Genomic DNA, 20,400 nt, shown 5'->3' with positions numbered 1-20,400 from the left:
ACATCAAGAATTACACCAACCATTCCATCATTCTGCCAATCGAAGGTGTACTTCAGACGTACCGTACCCCTCTAAACGTTTCGTTATTTTATTAGACATATTCTAAAGGCAAGATACCACTCTTACAATATCTTCCTATAGGTATCATTCACTATCATAAGCTTTTCATTTCCTCCATCTACTCAATTATCTACGAGTCTTTACCATAACGTTTTGTACACCCAAGCACACGTTCGGTGTACCGGGCGATAATTTAAGATAAGAAAGCTTTATTTACGATAGACGTATAAATCTCCTCATCACTTTGAAACGTTTACATGCTAGTTCTAATATCGTAGTCATACGCTTAGAATCCTAAACACATAAAGTTTCCAGATCCGGTCGGCAACAGACCATAGATCCGAACAAATAATAGCATATAAGGCATCTTTATAGCTATAACATAAAATATTTAACACATAAATCATTTTAGGCATCTTTCTTAAAATAAACTTGTGCTCGTGTCTAAAATATAGCAGACACTCATCTCACAATCATCACTTAGCATTCTAAGTTTAAGTCTAGAAATCCTACAATTTCTTAGTTCGCTTAAACTAATGCTCTGATACCAACTGTGACATCCCCGAATTCACGGCCAGAAAAGACCGGTTTAATTTATGCTTTTGAAATAATTTCAGAGTAATCATTTGATTAAAAGTGTTGCGGAATTTGTTCCCAGAAAAACAGGATAAATATGTTATCAAATCATTTCCGAAGAAATGTATTTTATTCACTTAAACCATTGGGATGTCATTGTCAATACAAAAACATAAGCATAAACAAAGTTTACATTCATTTACACTAGTGATAACTCGGATTTCGGCGTTCTTTATATATCCGTAATCCTTGTCACGACCACTACAACTTTCTTAATAAATATCGACTTTATCTAATATTTATTTTCGACGTTCATTTTTAGTCTTAATTAATTAAACCCTAATAATTAAGCATAAAACACATAATTTTCACATAATTCCTTTTCATTTCTCCAAAATGAGTCACAAAGGTTAACATAGACTATCATGTCAATATTAATGTCTAGCCTAGAAACACGGACATTAGATGTTTGACTTTTGTTGACCAAGTTTTGTCTTTGGTTGACTTTTACAAGATTGAAAATAACTGGTTGTCACAGTAGCCCACCAAATTTTCACAATCAACAAATACATTTTGCAGTCAACGTTCCCAAAACAATCGTCGTTTTGCTAAAAAAAAGAAATAAATGTAGGCCATGCCTGTAAATGTTATGGTTATTTTAAACATATTTTTCGTTTTTTAGCTACTTCGTAAAAAAAATTAAAAACTATTATGATTTTATATTTATATCATTTACTAGTTTATATAGTCCGTGAAAACCACGGTTATAAAAATATTTAATTTTTTTTATAATAAAAACTCATAATTATTAATCAATTCTTTTCGATAAATAATTAATTAAACATGATTTTGTAGGATTTTCAATATATAAATACAATTAATTATCGACAATAATAATCGAAACTTATTCAATACGAATTTAAATTTATCGTAAAAATCAGGGATCAGATAAATAATTATCTAACTTATTATCAACATAAATACTTTTTAGAAAAAGAAAATAACAACTATCATTTTTGTGGAGTATTTGAAAAGAAAACGTAAATTATGAGAAAATGACAAGTGATACTAATAACTATTATTTTATAAGATTTTCTAACATTTACCATATAGGCACACATACAAAACATTAATTAATGATAATTACCATAATTAAATTTAAAATACATTTAATTATAATAATATTTTCATAATTAATATTTCTTACATCCTTTTAATACCGTATTAGAAAAATACCTCTTTTTTGTATTGGCAAAGAAAGATTTATTTTATTTTATTTTTTGGGAGAAATATATTGCATTTGACAGAATATATTAGTAGATTCGAATCCTCGGGATCTTTTTCGTCCGTATCTTTTTGTCGTTTCCAGGAACTTGCCGAACACCTACCTTATAAATTCCCTTGTAATATCAATCTCCCACGAGAGATCTCCGGCCGGCAGAGTGTGTACACTCAAGATCATATCATGGGGATTCAAGAACCAGAGCCGACGACGGCAGGCCTCCGAAGAAGAGGCTGTTCGTACCAGAAAGGTGATTTCCTGCCGGAGGAGTCCTTCCAGACATGGGAAAACTACACCGCCGCATTAAAACAGACTCCTCACCGGTTACTCGATCGGCTGTTCACACGCTCCGGCGACCAGGCGGAGCTCGACGCAAAGGCGAAAAGCCAAACGGCGATGAAGAAAACGCTAACGTGGTGGGATCTGATGTGGTTTGGTATGGGCGCTGTCATCGGAGCCGGAATCTTCGTGCTCACCGGACTTGAAGCTCACGATGATGCTGGTCCGGCAGTCGTCTTGTCCTACGTCGTCTCCGGCGCTTCCGCTCTCATGTCCGTGTTTTGCTACACCGAGTTCGCCGTCGAAATTCCAGTTGCAGGTTTCCTAACACTCTCCTACTTTCTGTATCAAATCTTTCTTCAATCATTGCTATTAGATAATAACGACGAACATGTCCTGATTCAAATCGACTGAGATTTCGTCACCATAAACAGTAGTGAGTAGATCACGACGTAAAATTCAACCAGTGAATATGCATGAACAGTGATATATTTACTCTTGATAACGATCATCCTATTTTTTTATTTAAAATAATACTATGTTAATTATTGATTTTTTAATAGTTAATTTAAAATTTATATCGGCGATTAGTCCAAGAATATACTTTTATTGACAGCTTTTAACATATTAAGTAATCTTAAATGTTCTTAGCTCCTTCTAAATACTTTATGCCAGCTAACATGACAAATATGGCCATAGTTAACCAAAAATAAAAGAAAGAATTATCGTGTTGGTGTATATTTTTTATACTCGTTTAATATCAATATTAATATAGTAACTTATCCTCTAAATAAAAAAATTGTTATTTTATTGGTTTTAATCATATAAAATTTCTAAGTTTTTTTTCACTAATGTTTGTTTGTGTAATAATATTTCATGCTTTCACACTTATGATTTACTTATATTTTAAAAAGAAAAATACTAAGTTGATATAATAATATCTTATTAATGACATGAACTTTAAGTGGACTCTTTATTTAAGAAAGTATACTCCAAGTTTCTCGCTGAAAACATACATTTTGTCATTAGCCTTTTGATATATATAGTTTTGTTACTTTATTAAATATAATTATGACATTTTCATACTTATTATTATATCAAAAAATTTATATAGCCGTTTTATGAAAATTGAAAGCAAATCTGGCACTCAAGGTATAATAAAAAGTCAAAAAGTTGGAAATCATAAGACGACTTCATACAAGTCAAGATTGATCGGAGATTTTGGATCGCAATTGGATGTATGGAGTGTGTTCCGATTAAGACTTAGAAGTCAACACAGCCCATGTGGACAAGGCATTGCCACCAACCCACATCCCATTTAATAAATTATAAAATTTTCAAAATGAAATTAGTATATAATTATTAAATTATTGATATTCTTATGCTAGCGTTTTTATTAATTCATCAATTATTTGAAATGTTTTACAAGGGTTGATTTTATAATTTGTTATTTATTTCAAGTCAATGCTAGATTTTAATAATAGAACTTATATTATCTAACGTAAATATATAGATAAATAACAATAGTAAGTTGATATAATAAAATAATAATATCTTATTGATGATGACATTAACTTTCAGGTGGGTCCTTCGCTTATTTGAGGGTGGAATTAGGAGACTTCGTCGCCTTCATCGCCGCCGGTAACATCCTCCTAGAATACGTAATCGGCGGAGCTGCGGTGGCGCGTTCATGGACCTCCTACTTCGCAACCCTCTGCAACTACAATCCCAAAGACTTCCGCATCACCGCTCACGGCCTAGCCGAAAACTACAACCAACTTGACCCAATCGCCGTCGGCGTCATCGCCATCATCTGCATCATCGCCGTCCTCAGCACCAAAGGCTCCTCCCGCATCAACTACATCGCCTCCATCGTCCACATCATCGTCATACTGTTCATCATCATCTGCGGGCTTATCAACGCCGACACCGACAATTACAGACCTTTCGCTCCTAAGAAAGCCAGGGGTGTCTTCAAGGCGTCGGCTGTTTTGTTCTTTGCTTATGTTGGGTTTGATGCGGTGGCGACAATGGCGGAGGAGACTAAGAATCCGGCAAGAGATATTCCGATTGGACTTGTTGGGTCGATGGTGATCACCACCGCGTTATACTGTGCATTAGCGATAACGCTTTGCTTGATGCAACCGTATTTGTCGATAGATATCGATGCTCCTTTCTCCAAGGCGTTTGAGGCGGTGGGGTGGGATTGGGCGAAATATGTGGTGGCTGCCGGAGCTTTGAAGGGTATGACGTCAGTGCTACTAGTGGGAGCTGTTGGTCAAGCCAGGTAATGTTCAACTTCAATAGTGTGCTTTATTTGACTTTAAAAGTCAAACTATATGCTTGCATTCATATTAAGAGAGAATGAAAATCTAGCAAGTAGCAACTCATTAGTCAAAAGTACAAGTTTGCATTCATATTAGGGCTAACCAAAAAAAATATAATAATAAGTAACAAATTTTCTTTATTTGGTTATAATCATATCTTACTTTATATCTTTAGGACTAAATTTGAAATATAAATAGATTGTATCCATTTTCAAGGAGGGTATTTAATTTCTCTTTTCTGGTTTGAGAAATTTACTCAATTTCAAAGTGGAATTTGTTTTATATTTGGATTTTATTGGTATTACTATATAGATTTTCGGAACTATGAAGTTGGATGTTATAAGGCATAATACACAAATAAAAGAAAGTACATTGTTGTTTCTTGCAGATACCTGACCCATATCGCTCGGACACACATGATGCCACCATGGTTCGCGATTGTGGATGCCAAAACCGGTACACCCGTGAACGCAACTATCGCCATGCTGGTTGCCACCGCCGTAATCGCATTCTTCACCAGCCTCGGCGTCCTGTCAAACCTCCTCTCCATCTCCACCCTTTTCATCTTCATGCTTGTGGCGGTTGCCCTCCTCGTCCGCCGCTACTACGTCACCGGCGTCACCACCACTGCCAACCGCAACAAACTCATAGCATGTTTAGCAACCATTCTCATTTCCTCTATCGCCACTTCCGCATATTGGGGGCTCTCGAAGCATGGGTGGATCGGATACTGTGTCACGGTCCCACTCTGGGTGATTGGGACCGTGTCACTTTGGGCTTTCGTGCCAATGGCACGACAGCCCAAGATGTGGGGGGTACCACTGGTGCCGTGGTTACCCTCTGCTTCGATTGCAATTAATATTTTTCTTTTGGGTTCTATTGATAGAGACTCCTTTATTAGGTTTGGAGGGTGGACGGGTTTCTTGTTGGTTTATTACTTCTTGTTTGGACTTCATGCAGCATATGACACGGCTAAGGGGGAGGAGAAGGAGTGGAAGAAGGTTGAAGAAGGAGTGAATAATGGGTTGGAGAGTAAAAGTGATTTGGTAGATGATAATAAATCGTAAAATTATTTTCTGTAGTTATTATATGGTTTTGCTTTTTGAAAATGTGTGTTCATTAAATGATGTCGTAGTAAAAGGGAATTAATTTGAAGCAAATGGTATACCGTAAAAGCAGGGATGGTATAGTGTGACATTTGTTTGAAGTTTATATATATAGTTTGTTTTTAAATGTATAACTGAATTTGGTATCGTATTGATATTAACTTTTTGAAGTCTGAGTCAAGTTTGAATACAAAATTTATAGCAACATTAGAACATATAGAAAACTTTTTAACATGAGTTGAGTTTGAATACGAAATTCGTAACAACTAGAACCATTACCAGGTAGAGAAAACTTTTTTAACAATAATTGATTTTGAATACAAAATTCATAATAACACAAGAACCGGTACCTCTAAGCTGACATAGAAAACATTTTTAACATGAGGTTTGAATATTAAATTCATAACAACACTAAACCAATACCTGATATAGAAAACTCTTTTAAAGTTACTTAATTGAGTTCGAATATGAAATTCATAACACAAGAACCAGTTTAATACCCGAACCGAACCAACCCGTATTAGGTTAATCGGTTCAGGTTTCGGTTCCTCCAATTAGACTTACTCGGTTTTCAGGTTATTCAGGTTTAGGTCAGCTAGGTTCGGTTCCGACCGAATAACATCCCTGCGTATAAGTCAATATAAAAAACTTTTTTAACGTGGGTATTATTAGGCAGATCTGACTAGATATATTTGTTCTAGTCATATGTATGTGGAATGTGGATTGGTCTAGTTTTATGTAAGTAGTGAATAGATTTTCTATATGCTATCTTTATCATTTAGTAGTGACATAAAACTACGCAATACACATGGGTGATGGGTTTGGCCATTTTCGTGCAGTATTCGGCATTACTTCCTCCAATCGTTCTCCCAAAATTATACAAATAGTATCAACCAATAATGGCATGATAATCGTAGTCGACGGGGTCGAACGTTCACTTCATGTCTTATATATGGGAAAATTACAATCAATCTATATCAGACGTTAGGGTGTAGTAGAGCTTGTTTGTTCGTTTGTTTTCTCTCTCACCAATTTTCATGTGGATAAAGTCATAAAACGTTTGTTTCGATAAAAGTGTTCTCTTTCTCAAGTTAGTAAATGAAAAGTGTTTTTTCTGTTTTGTATTCTGAATGACGTTATATAATAAAATAAACATTGTAAATGAGAGTTTCGATAGAAAATCGTTTACATATAAATTACTTAAAATAATACTCCACCCGTCACAAAATTATAGTTCATCTTTTCTTTTTGGTTTATCTAAAAATAAGAGTCAACTTCTAAAAATAAATAACATTTTTATCAAAATACCCATCATTATTGCTTAACCAACAAAACATTTAATGGAACATTAAATGCAAAGTAAGAACAAAATTGTTATTTTATTATATAAAGTTGGTGGTAATTAATGTTTCCTTAATCCGTGGACAATAATTTTGGGACGGAAGGAGTAATATTTAATATAATATAAGATATAAATTTATAGATATTTATTCATAACTCAACGATGTAATAAAGTGCACTATGTCAAATTCCAAGGATATAACACATTAAATGTAAAATGATAGGGAAATTGTTATTTTAATTTTTTCGGAAAAAAGTTTCGCTTTAGTCTTAAATTTTGTTTTTTTAAACAGAAAAGTCTCGATTATTTGATTTTAGAAGATAATATTTCATTTCCGATTATTTTACAATGTTTATATAATAAAATAAACATTGTAAATAATAGTTTCAAGTAAAAGAAAATTGTTAACATATAAATTACTTAAAATAATGCAATATTTTATATAGTATAAGAATATAAATTTATAGATATTTATTCATAACTCTAACAATGTAATAACGTGCACCTTTGTCAAATCCCAAGGATACAACACATTAAATGTAAAGGGATAGGAAACTCTCATCCTAATATTATCGAAAAAGTTTCACATTAGTATTTTTTTTAACATAAAAGTTCCGATTATTTGATTATACACGATAATATTTCATTTCATGTTAAAAGAAGAAATTTTTTTTGTTAATTTGAGCTAAAATAAAATAATCGGGACTTTTATGTGTAATTTTTTTTTTTTGTGACTAAAGTGAAACTTTTCCGAAAATATTGAAATTTTTCTGACAATTTCCTGATATGTACATGTTAAAAGACAACTAGTAATTGATGTGTAAAATTAAAATAAACAAATAAATATATAATTTAGCTTATTAGTTATTTAATAGAGTTATATATATATATATATATATATATATATATATATATATATATATATATATATATATATATATATATATATATTTTAATGTTATTTTTATCTTTATTTGACAATTTAATTTTTTTGTTTACATATTTAGTGTGACAACCCGAAATTTTTTTTTGCCTTATAAGTCAAGCCAATCAACCTTAAGTCCGACTCACTCCTGCTATCATTTAGCACTATTTAGAGTTTGTTTGAGTGTTCTGAGCCCAATACATTCAAGGAATGAGTGTTAGGAAGTATCTGCTAGAGACATTGTACAAAGATCAAGCCATAAACCCTCAAATGAGGAGTTTACGGCCAGGACCCATGAGTTTACGGCCGTAAACTCATGGTGGCCGTAAACTCCAGTCTATAAGTATGAAGCTTGGGCCATTTTCTTCACTTTTTCCATTTCCAAGGTTTGGAACTCGAAAACTCTCTCAAGTATCATAGGATTTTGCTTCAAAACCCTCAAAATGTAAGTGATTCCTTCCATCTATGTGTTAATACTTCTCTTATCCATGAATCACCATTGATTTCATCCATGGATTTCATCTTTGAGTCTAGATCTTCAAAGATTCTCAAGAACATCAAGAACACTTAGGTGTTTTGGGCCGAAAACACTCTCCTTTGCCTTTAAATCGTAAGTATTACTCCCCTATTCTTGTTATCTAGTTAAGACTCATAATGCTAGCCTTGAAATCAAGCTTTTCCCAAGAACATGAGGTGTTTACGGCCAAGAGCATCTCCTTTGGCCGTTAACCCTAGTTTGTAGTGCATTTGGACCTTAAACTCTTCCTAAGGCTTGGACATGAACCTAGAACCCTTCCTCAATGCTTTAAGCCCTTTAAAACACCCATATGCACAAAGTAGCATGAGTTTACGACCGTAAACTCATAGGGCCGTAAACCCTATGGCCGTAAACTCCATGAGACATACCACTTGGGCCGTAAACTCCTCTTTGTGGCCGTACACTCCACTTTGGTCAATCACATGTGATTCAACACTTCATTTCAATTGTTTCCTAGTCCCTAAAGGTGTTTCCTTGCATGTGTGTGCTTCTGAACACTATATTCATGCCAATATATGTCATTTAGGACTCGTTTGTGTCTCGGGACTTCATTCGTGGAACTTCTCATCCTTACGCGCATATTCGTTTGAATCACCCACATAGGGTGAGTTCATACCCCGTAATCAATCTTTTAAACTGTTTTAAATGCTTTTAAGGGGGGAATACAAGTTGAACACAATGATAATTGCGTAATTGTTTGTTATAAACATTTTCAAAAGATTGGTTATGTTATTTATAAGTAGTCAAAACATTTCAAAAACTCTTTTAAAGTTATGTTACTTTATAGTTTAACAAAACTCCATTTTTAAAATACAAGCATAACTTGGTAGTAAAATGAGTCTTTTCAATAACAGTTCAAGTAAAATACTAGTAAACTATAAAGGGTATAGTTTAGTAGTTCAGTTTATACTAGATGCTAAAACATACTATAAAGAGAAACAGGGAGGTAGATACAATACACGATAACATAAAGAGAAACAGGGAGGTAGATACAATACACGATAACATAAAGAGAAACAGGGAGGTAGATACAATACACGATAACATAAAGAGAAACAGGGAGGTAGATGCAATACCTCAAAGAGAACATACTAAGATACTATAACAGAACGAATATACTAAGATGCTATAGCATAGAACAACTACAAGATCTAACTATACCAATGAATCACTAACTCATTGTTCTTAACAAAAGGTGATAGTTAAATTAGGTATACATGATCATATAACTTTAATGTGAATTACACGGCTAGCAATTGTTTGCTGCAGTCGCGTTTGGTTCCCAGAATCTCTTGACAGGGAGAGCGTATAGTATGGGTACTAGCCTTCACATTATGACCTTACTAAAACAAACATGTTTTAAGGTAATTAGTACTACAGGATGTCAATTCAAAAGACAACTGCGTACTTATAAATTCCCATTACTTTCAGTAAGTGACAGTTCCACTTGAAAGCTAATACAAACTATTTTCGAGTCAAGATAGTTATAAACTAGGGAAAACATACATTTTACAAACGACACACAAAACAGTCGAGTCTAGTACATTCAGTAGAAAGGGATCTATAATCCTAACTTTATGATTCCTTAGTGTATGCATTCAGGGATATATATTAATCGGGTCCGACAGGTAGTAGGATGTGTGCTTTCCGCTTCATTTCCTGTTCCTTGTTTGGTTGTGGGCTTAGAGCAGATACACCCAGCCTACTATCTATCCGAGCTTAGCTATATATATGTTCCGTATACACCAAGAAATCATAAGGGGTACCATGTATGGGTCAGGTCATAGGACACTAATTCAATGCACCGTTTTCTAGTAGAAAACATACTTTTCAAATGAACAACTTTTGGAATACAAAACTAGAAACTTAACCAGTAAAGGGTTTAATCCATTTTATTAAACCAGTAAAACTTAAAGGACCTTAAGTGGTTAATTCTATAATACCTTAGTTTATACATCAGGGTTATATATAATTAATATCCGATAGGTAGTTGGATGTGTGCCTTCCGCCTCATTCCCTGTTCCTTGTTTGGTTGTGGGTTTAGGGCAGATTCACACAATTAACTATCTGTTCGATATTAGATTATATATAACTAGTATAAACTAAGTGATTATAGAAGGAACTACTGTGGTTATCATTTTATTATAAGAAATAAGGGTTTTCTTAAAGGATCTTTTCATCAAATATAAAGGAACTATCACAGTTAACTCCGTGAGTACCGAGTGAATACGCAGGGTTATATACAACGATGATCTAACAAACAATGGGATGTGTGTCTTCCGCCTTATTTCCTGTTCCTTGTTTGGTTGTGGGCTTAGGGCAGATACACACAACCGATTGTTTGTTTACTCTGGGTTTTATATAACTTGTATTCATTTAATACTCATAGAAAGGACTATAGAGTCATTTTTACTTATCTTTCATCAAAGCAGGAAATATAGGATTTTCTGGAGGAACAGACAAACTTTTCTAAACAAGAACTTACTACAACTTACTACAACTTACTACAACTTTCTACAAACTTTCTTACTACTTACTACATCACTAAAATCTTATGAACTCACCAGCTTAAATGCTGATCTACGCTTTCAAAATAACTTGTATTCTCAGGAGACCAGTAGACAGGTTCGCGCACTGGGATTCAGAAGATGGAGCAGTATAGCTTCATGTCTTTTTGTTATTTGCTATGTATTCTATATTATGTGAATCACATACTTTGTAAACACTTTCTTTCTAATGAATTGGTTGATTATTACTTTGCTTACTATGATGCATGTCTTGTGATACTAAACATGACGTCCTCCGCCCCAGAACGTTTCCGCCGTTCCGGTTTTGGGGTGTGACATTTAGTTTTTATAACCAACAACTCCTGGTTAAGCTGAGAAAAGTGACTTAGAGGGTGTTTGGCAAAACTTATTTAAAAAGAATTATTATTTTTTTACTTATAACTCATTTGGTGAAATAAGGAATTTTTAATAAGTAAGGGGTAGGTTACTTATCACTTTTTGACTTATTAGAGGTTAGCAACAACTATAAGTTGTTTTTTACCCAAACATTTTTTTTGACTTATACCGGTATCAAACTGGTAATAAGTCAAAAGCTCCTTTTTTAAGCTTTGCCAAACACCCTCTTAATAGGTAATATAGTTTTAGCTTGTATAGATTTAATCCTTAATTTTTTTTTGTTTGGTAAAATAAGGGGGTGTTTGGGATTACTTTTAATGCTCAAAAGTCTTTTTTTGTAAAAGACCTTTTTGGTTTTAACTTTTGAAGGAGCAAAAGCCAAAAGTTGGTTTTAAAAAGTGTTTGTCTTAGCTTGTTTGACTTTTGAATCTAATTTAGCATTTAAATGGCTAAAAGTCACAAAAAGATAGGATTTCCTAACTTTTGTAAACCCACCATGTTGTTCTTGCCAAAAAATTATTTTCAAAATGACTTTTTTATATGCCAAACATATTTTTTGAGTTTTTTGACTTTTTGAAAAAGCCAAAAGCCAAAAAATCAATAAAAAGTAATCCCAAACACCCTCTAAGTCTTTATGGTTTTGTACACATTCAATTATTATGATAGATTTTTTCACATTTTGCTAGCGACATCATATGTGGGACAATCATTAAGGATGTGTTCTCATACGTGGTTCGTCTCTCACTTATATCAATAACTTAATTCACGAATCATTGAAGTAATGATGGTGCCTTAGTTTTCTCCAAGTAGAAGATATATTCGGTTTCGGTTTCATCTATCTTCATAGCAGACAACGAAATTTTTGTGATTGCTTCCTCCCAACTCGAATTTATAGTTCCAAAACAAAAGAACATTCTGAAAAAAAAAGTTTAGGGTCTTCCCTAGTTCCTCGATATGTCGATTTTGACCATTTTCTTCTACAAATGGGTTTTTTTGTTCTTTTCAACTTGACATTATCTCTTACTTTCTTAAATTTTGTTGATTGTTACTGAAGAAATCAAGTAAAAATTTCAAATTTTAGCAATGACTTAATAAAGAACATGTCAAATTAAACCACGTATGATAATCATTAATAAGGTGTTCTCATACTTGGCTCGTGTGAGAACACCTCATTCATGATTGTACCACAGAGGATGTTGTGAACAAAACCTGTAGAAACTGGTCATAAGGACCAAATGTGTACAAAATAACGAGGACTTGTTTTTCAAAAAAAATATTACAGACTAAATGTGTACAAATTGAGAACTATATTACCATATTATGTTATATTTTCTGGCTTAATCTGAAGTAGCCGGTTATAATGACTGAATATATACAAAAAATAATTGTTTTAATTAAATAAAGATAGAAAAACATTAGTGACTAAAGGTGTTCAAGGTGTGTACGTCTAGTTATTGATTTTTAGATTGTTTATATACTTATACAATATACAATATAAGACAAAATTACATAAATAGTCCTCGTGGTTGGCAAAAAAATCACACCGCAAGTTCATTTGAGATTTTTTTAATGTGGATTCTCCTTTAAAGTTTGAAATTCCATATGACGGGTACTTTTGAGTAACATTTTTAAAAGATGGGGATTAAGTACTTTTGAAATTACCAAAATACCATTAATGATTATTTTTGCTTTTCTTTTAAATGTTTTATACGGTTCGAGGAAGTTCATCCCTCTCACTGCACCCAACTCCCTCGTAATATCAGTTTCTCTCTCTATCTCTCTCTCTCTATCTCTCTCTCTCTCTCTCACACACACACACATTTCTACCACTAACATCCTATAACGTCCCAAATTTTAAACAAAATTTTTCTTTTTTAAAACATAAGTAAAAATCTATTTTCCATAAAAAGATAAAAATACTAAGTCTTTAATACCACAAAACCATGTCATGAAAACAATCTATCGGAATAATCTCAAACAACGAAAGTATTAAATGTAAACCATCAATGATGTGTGTGTCGTACAATCAAGCTGAGCCCTTTCCACAGTGAAGGGAACTACTTGAAAATAAAAATTAAGAATTATAAGAATAAATCTTATTGAGTTCCCTAAATATCACATAAAACAATACACATACAATACATACAAACAAATGGCTCGCAGCCTAGCCTCATTCCACCATTAATAGTTGGCTTGTAGTCTTGCGTTGTACCATCATCGACGTTGGGTATCTTTGACTCATAACATTTCATCGTTTTGTTATCAACCCTACAAACATAACAAATAGTTGACTCACAGCTTTACGTCGTTCCATCAATGACGTTGGGTATCTTTGACTCATATATTTTCGTCGTTCTATCACCAACCCTCCAAACATGATGCATAAAAGCACCACTAAAAAAGCAAAAACAAACACATAGAAGACTAATCTAGTCTACTAGTATACTCATAAACTAACAGATCCTATATTCAATCATGAAAGGATATCCACTGTTATACGAATTATAGTGAGAAAACTCACCTAAACTAAAAGCTGAAGAATCGTCGACACACTTGCGTACTCGTAAAAATCGGTCTCACGAACCACCTAGATAACAGTTAGAGGTCAAACTCTTTCTATAGATTAAATCCCTCAAATTTTGACCAAAAGTCAAACTGGTAAAAAAAGGCAACAATCAACTTGCCAAAATCAATGGTCACCGGTAACCGGTTCGTACCTAGCTATAAGGTTATTATTCCAACACATAATTTTATCATCAGAGATGGAATCAATGAGTGATTACAAGTATTAACAATGTTTTTTTCTCCAGTTAAGTTATAAATGTTAGAATAGTGTCCAAGGTCATTAACTATTGGTAGTATTTCTAATAAGAGCAGAGTCCTTTTCGGTTGCCATCAAGACACAAATTGAGTAGAATAATTAAAAGATAATTGGTTTATTAATTAATATGGTTAATAATTAATTATAAACAAATTGGAAATATATTTTAGAAATATATTTTGGGAATTAATTAACAGTTTAATTAAATAAAGGGTTGAATGTTCATTAATCGATAGTTGGTTAATCAGGAATGTTCCAAAACCCTTATGGAATTAGGGTTGGATGAAAATCACTCCATACCACATGGGAAGAGTAGTGAATTTCGTTCTAGGTACTCCATCCCACATTGGAAGGAGTACAAAATCTAGGAAGGGATCCAAGGCTATAAATAGGGCCGTAGGGATTTCATTCTTCCTTGCACCTTGGCTTGAAGTTTTGCCCAACCTTCTTCCTCCTCGCATAGGGAAGATTTCTAACCTTCTTTGGGTTTTTGAAATTGACCCTTCTCCTAATTATTTTTATTCCACTCTTTGGTGTCATTGGGTGTGATACCGTTAAAGGGATTCTGGTTTGGGTCCTCTTATCCAAGCAACTTCATGGAGGATCAAGATCTCAAGCATGGAGATCAATGGCTACATAGGAGGTATGTTTTATTATTTATGCTTTTTTTTTTCTAGGATAGATGTAATTAGCATGAATCCATAAATCCATAGGTTGCATGTACACTTAGGTATATCATAGTTTCGATTTTTCCGCTGCCTAGTTTAGAGTGTATTTGATGCATAGAAAACCCAAAAGTGATATCAGAGTCATTGGTTCACGATTATATTCACCATAGATTCATGTTTTATGTAAAAACTAGTTTAAAATTGAATGAAAGAAGAATGATTGAAAAATTCGTAATTGATAAAACCTGTAATCACAGCTCACGACGTGAGCAACATGCTGCGCACGACGTGAGCTCTGCAGATTAGGGTTTCGATATTTTTCATTTTTCAAATATGAAGGTTTGTTAAATATGGATAATTGCCAAATTTGAAATGTTTTAAATCTGGAAAATAATAAATATTATTTTATAGAGATTTGAATTTGAATATTTATTTATAACTTAAATAGTGAATTTAAATATTTAATATTATTTATAATAGAGATTTATAAATTTGAATATTAATCCCTCGTAATTTATTAATTGTTACATTGCGTCCTCACAATTAATTAGAATTAATAATAGACAACTAAATTTAAAATGTTTTAAATTTACCCATTGTATTTATATACGTTAAAATTGTGTCTATATATATACATATATATATATATATATATATATATATATATATATATATATATATATATATATATATATATATATATATAAGAAAGTTAAAACATGCACCGTCACGTATTTAAATATTGACATTATCAGACTTACCAAGACTAGGCTCAGTCATTCTGATGTAAGGGTTTAAGGAGGTCTCTTTGATTCCTAGTGAGGTCGGTTTTTAATATGCTTCGCACTTACCACCCTCACCGCCCTATTTCATTTTGAGAATGGAGTTACCGAAAGGGTTTGATAGTGATAATGGTAAATCTAAAAGTATTCTAAATACAAGTATAAAATAAAATCCCATTTTATTAATAGAATGTGAAGTTCATATTATCCATGAACATTGCACATTCTCTTTATATTCTGTTGATGGAGCTCGTGTGGTTAACCGACACATCAATCTAGAGTATAGTTGAGAATGATATGGAACTTGCGAATCTTAAGCATAACTTGAGTCGGGGGAATATGTGATTTTCGCATGGTTAATTCACAATCTATTTAATGTGAATCATATATTATCCATAAAAGTTGCACGTTCTCTTATGTTATCCATAAAAGTTGAACATTCTCTTTAGAATTCACCTTCCACAACGTAACAAGCTAAGTGTCCTATCATTAGTAATCGAAGAGAACTTGTTAAACCTAAGCATTTAGAGTGGGTGAGCCTAGTCGTGGTGAGACTGACAATGTTTTCAAACATGCGAGGACGCAATGTTTATATTTTATTATATATATATATATATATATATATATATATATATATATATATAATTTTAACGTATATATTGGGTACTTTAAATAATTTAAATTTTATGTCTAGTAATTCTAATTGTACATGCAAGGGAACAATGCCAATAATTAATATATTCATTGAAGATCTAATTCTTTTACTTTTAATTAATTAATTAAACAATTAATTGACTAATTAAACCAATAAGCATAATATTTTCCAACTTTAGTAAAATTGACAAATTTACATGTTGAACTAAATCGAGATAAGTAACTTAAGGGGTAAGTAATGATGCAACGAATATTAAAAAATGAAATATGTGAATAGTATCACCACATCGTGGCAAGAAAGCCACCACGTCGTGGTCAGGCACAAAAAATGTTTTTATGTTCAGACCCTCCACGTCGTGGAAGAGGCCTTCCTACATCGTGGCATGCAAAATCGATTTTTCAAAAGTTCACTTTCTAAAAACAATTAAAACTATTTAACGTTGAGAAACTAGATCAGATCTAAGCATACAAACTTAATTAAACCGATAAGGGAAGCAAAAATTTTAATGGGACAGTGGAAGAAACAATTTTAATCCTCAAAAGGCCCAAAAAATTGGATCTTTGAACAACCTATCCAATTGTAATACCTATTCAAGGTAAATGATTCATTTATGTTTTTGGCAAAATAAAGAAGAAAAATATGGGTCTTATGATGGCCATGACCTAGTCATGCCCAAATGAAACATGCATCATCTGTGCTCAGCACGACGTGGCAAGTGTCTAGCCATGACGTGGTGGCCACCAATGTGAAAACCCTAATTTTCCGGGTTTTATGCCTTATTTAAGGGATGTGATGGCTAGGGTCTTTACATCCTTAGCCTCCATCACCTCCCTTTCAACCTAGAAGAAATTGTAACCTCTATTGTTGACCTTGTGAGCTTTTGTGGTGATTTTAGCCCCTTTAAGAAGAAGAAGGTGTTCTTGGTGCATTGTTCCAACATGAAAGCCTCGCCCTCATCATCTCGTATTGTTTCTGGACTCTTGTAAGTCCTCAAGCTCCTACCTTTAAGTGTCAAGCAAGCTAGATCTAGCTTTTTATCCACTTCTTTCCTTGTTTGGGGGGTTTGAGTGTTTGAAATCCATAAAGTTGGAAATTTTATGGGTCCTTGAGGTTCCTTTGTGGTCTGTTGTCCCAGATATAGAGAGTTATTGATTTTTGGGTTTCATGTAGGAGATCTTGATCTCATTTTCACCATTTTTGACCTAGCTTGAGCTCAAGACATGCATTTGACATGTATGTCTATAAATTCGTAATTTTTATGGAGTATTGAGAGTAAGAAATCCCTCTGGAAAGTATGAATGAGTTGCTTAAAGGATTAAGGACTTAATACATTAAGCTGAAATGAGCAACTTCCACGACATTGCAAGTTGGCCACCACGTCGTGGCGATGGACAATCTTTGCAACTGTTTTGTCTTAATGTTGCCACAGTGTGGCCAAAGGGTGTTCTCGACATGGGGATTAGTTGGGGCTGACTTTGACCACTGAATTTTTTCCATGGTAGACTTTTGATCAACCTACGGGTTTTAGAGTGTAGACTAAAAGGGTACATCCACACTGTGTTTAGGTGTCTCTTAGTATCAGGCTACACTATTTGAGAGTTGTTGTGTCGAGCTGCTATATGTGAGGTGAGTCTTCTCACTATATTACCTATGACATAGTATGGTGCATGCTAGACTAGCTGAGTCTTACTTTTTGATTGATGTTATGTGTGTTTTATTGAGTTATTGATAACTCTATGATTGTTGATAGTTCATAGGGTTGTTGATACTCTGATTTTTGGCATAAATGTATTTGATACTCGTATTTTTTCTGACTTGGTTTTTATGAAAACAATCTTTTACCTAAAAAATGAAAATTTTGGGTGTGAAAAACGGGATTTACGAATCGATATCAAAGCCGTGGTTTGATGGATTTGGATGAACACTCGTGTGATTCCAGACTCAAACTAAGGATCTAGGAAATTTCATAAAACGTTTTGGAAAAGATTAATTATTAAAGAAGGACAAGGAAGAGGCGAAGTGTACAATCAGCCGAAGCTTGAAAGTGATTTTTCAAAATATCCACACTTGTTTTATATGTTGTAATTGCATTGCTGTTATATGGGCTATTAGAAATGCATGCTAGTTGAAAGGTTAAGGACCCCATCTGGAATTGCATGATAGAGTTGCCTGGTTTTGTGATGCCTTGTAGCATATATGAATGCTTGTGATGTTATGCTAAGACTTGAATTTAATACCATTAATTTCTTTGTGTATACTATATAGTTGTATATAATTATAATTTTATAGCCCTGGTATGTCAAGTTTAGCCTTATTTTTTGTTCCTTGCTTGGTTGTGGACTTCGTGTGGAATCATTTGTTTTATCGTCTATCAGATCACAATTATGTATGATTGGTATACACAGTGCAATTAGCAAGATTAGTGGAGACTTCTAGCGGTGCGAGAAGGTGGTCGAGGTAGAACCTAGGATGAGTACTTAGGGGTAGATGTGGCTCTTTGGAGCATATAAATATGTCTATCGATGCACTTAGTGCGAGAAATCTTAGTGACTAGGAACCTTGGAAGGAATTCTAACTCAAATACGGATAGGTATGGAAGCTACTATGGGCCCGTACTATTGGACACACATGATTTGTACAAGATTCAGGGAGAGTCCCGATACTGCTAAGGAGCTAGTTGGAGTGTGTATAGTGTATGTGTATGCTATGGTGATGACTAGCTGAGGTTCAGGCTCTAGTGATCTCGAGAGACCATGTACCAGTGATATTGAGATCTATAGGATCATTGTCGCTAAGGTGGTGTTAGAGATGAGGAAGCAAATCACAAAGATGTTTAGGTCTATTAAGACCACACTCATCGAGCAGTTTGACAAGTATTGTGTCATTATCACTAAGGCTCCTGCTACCGTATCCACCGCAATCGTTGTTGCTGCGAGACCACATGGGAGTGATTCGATGTAGTATCGAGAATTCAACAAAATGAAGCTCCCAAAGTTTTATGGGCCCAAGGACCCGACTGATGCGATGAGGTGCATTTCTGATGTTGAGGGATACATCTATACATGTTGGTTTCCAGAGGATTTGAAGGGTTGTTTGCGCTAAACCTTCTTAGCTTAGCTATGAAAGACTGGTGGAAGTTTGTGACTACTGGTTACTCTCCTGGGGACCTAGCCGCAGTAACATGGGAGCGGTTTTTTTAGATCTTATATGATGACTATGTTCCTTTAATGGAGATAGAGCGGTTAGCTCAAGAGTACTTGTTGCTCAGACAGCCGATAGTGACGGTGATCGAGATCACCAGGATGTTCCATGAGAGGTCCTTATTTTGTCCAGAGTGCGCTTCCTCAGAGCATCTACGGATAACCCAATACTTGAGTATGCTCAAGAAGGATATCAGAGATTTTGTGACGAACTCCCAGTAATGTATATTAGTTGAGTTGTAGTCCAGTGCCAGGAGGAGGGAGATTAAGTTGGAGACACATGTCAGAGAGGGTGAGGTGGAGAAATAGAGGATGGAGAAGAGGCATGTTGTAGTACAGTCGCATCTGGCGATTAAGTGGTTCAAATCTGCAGATTCGAGTTTATAAGTTCAAAAGGTTCGTACTTGTAGCAAGTGCAATAAGGGTCATGAAGGGACCTATTGGTTAGGGTCAGTATGTTACATATGTGGAAAGGAGGGGCATTTTATGAAGTATTTCCCTAAGGGTTTTCGTGTCTGCTTCAGCTACAACCAGACAGGCCATGTGAATGTAGACTGCCTATTGCTTGCCTCGAGACCAGTACAGACTCCAACTCCTGTGAATCTACGCACCACTGGCAGATGCCATGGGAAAGTCGAGGGCCCAAAGGCCCAAGGAAGAGTTTTCCAGTTGACAGCAAAGGAGGCCAGGGTAGCACCGAACATCATCACTAGTATGTGTTCATTTATATTTTTGTCGATTTATATTTCCTAAATGCTTTTATCCATGCTTTTACTTGTATATTCCTGGTGAATTCATTACCTACGTTAGTGTTGTTTAACTCAGGTGCGATTCGATCTTTTGTGTTGTCTATATTTAGTAGGGATTTTCATGTTTCCCTCGGATCATTGGATCGACCTCTAGAGGTCGCCATCGCCGATGACCGTACAATTTCAG

The 20,400-nt window shown here is 34.2% G+C and overlaps 1 protein-coding gene across 1 annotated transcript; it reads left to right on the top strand.

Moving 5' to 3' along the window:
• Positions 1 to 1,988: 1,988 nt before the first annotated feature.
• On the top strand, positions 1,989 to 5,800 carry LOC145162175 (cationic amino acid transporter 1-like). The gene is made up of 3 exons (XM_079081403.1): positions 1,989 to 2,516; positions 3,779 to 4,484; positions 4,913 to 5,800. Exons 1-3 carry the CDS (start codon positions 2,102 to 2,104, stop codon positions 5,589 to 5,591), a joined length of 1,800 nt encoding a protein of 599 aa, XP_078937529.1. The 5' UTR covers positions 1,989 to 2,101; the 3' UTR covers positions 5,592 to 5,800.
• Positions 5,801 to 20,400: the final 14,600 nt, after the last annotated feature.

Source organism: Lactuca virosa, chromosome 1 (genome assembly GCF_052849685.1).
Source record: "Lactuca virosa cultivar CGN04683 chromosome 1, Lactuca_virosa_CGN04683_v6, whole genome shotgun sequence".
Lineage (NCBI taxonomy): Eukaryota > Viridiplantae > Streptophyta > Magnoliopsida > Asterales > Asteraceae > Lactuca > Lactuca virosa.
Note: the sequence above shows the minus strand (reverse complement) of the source record. Positions and strands in the feature narration are given on the sequence as shown.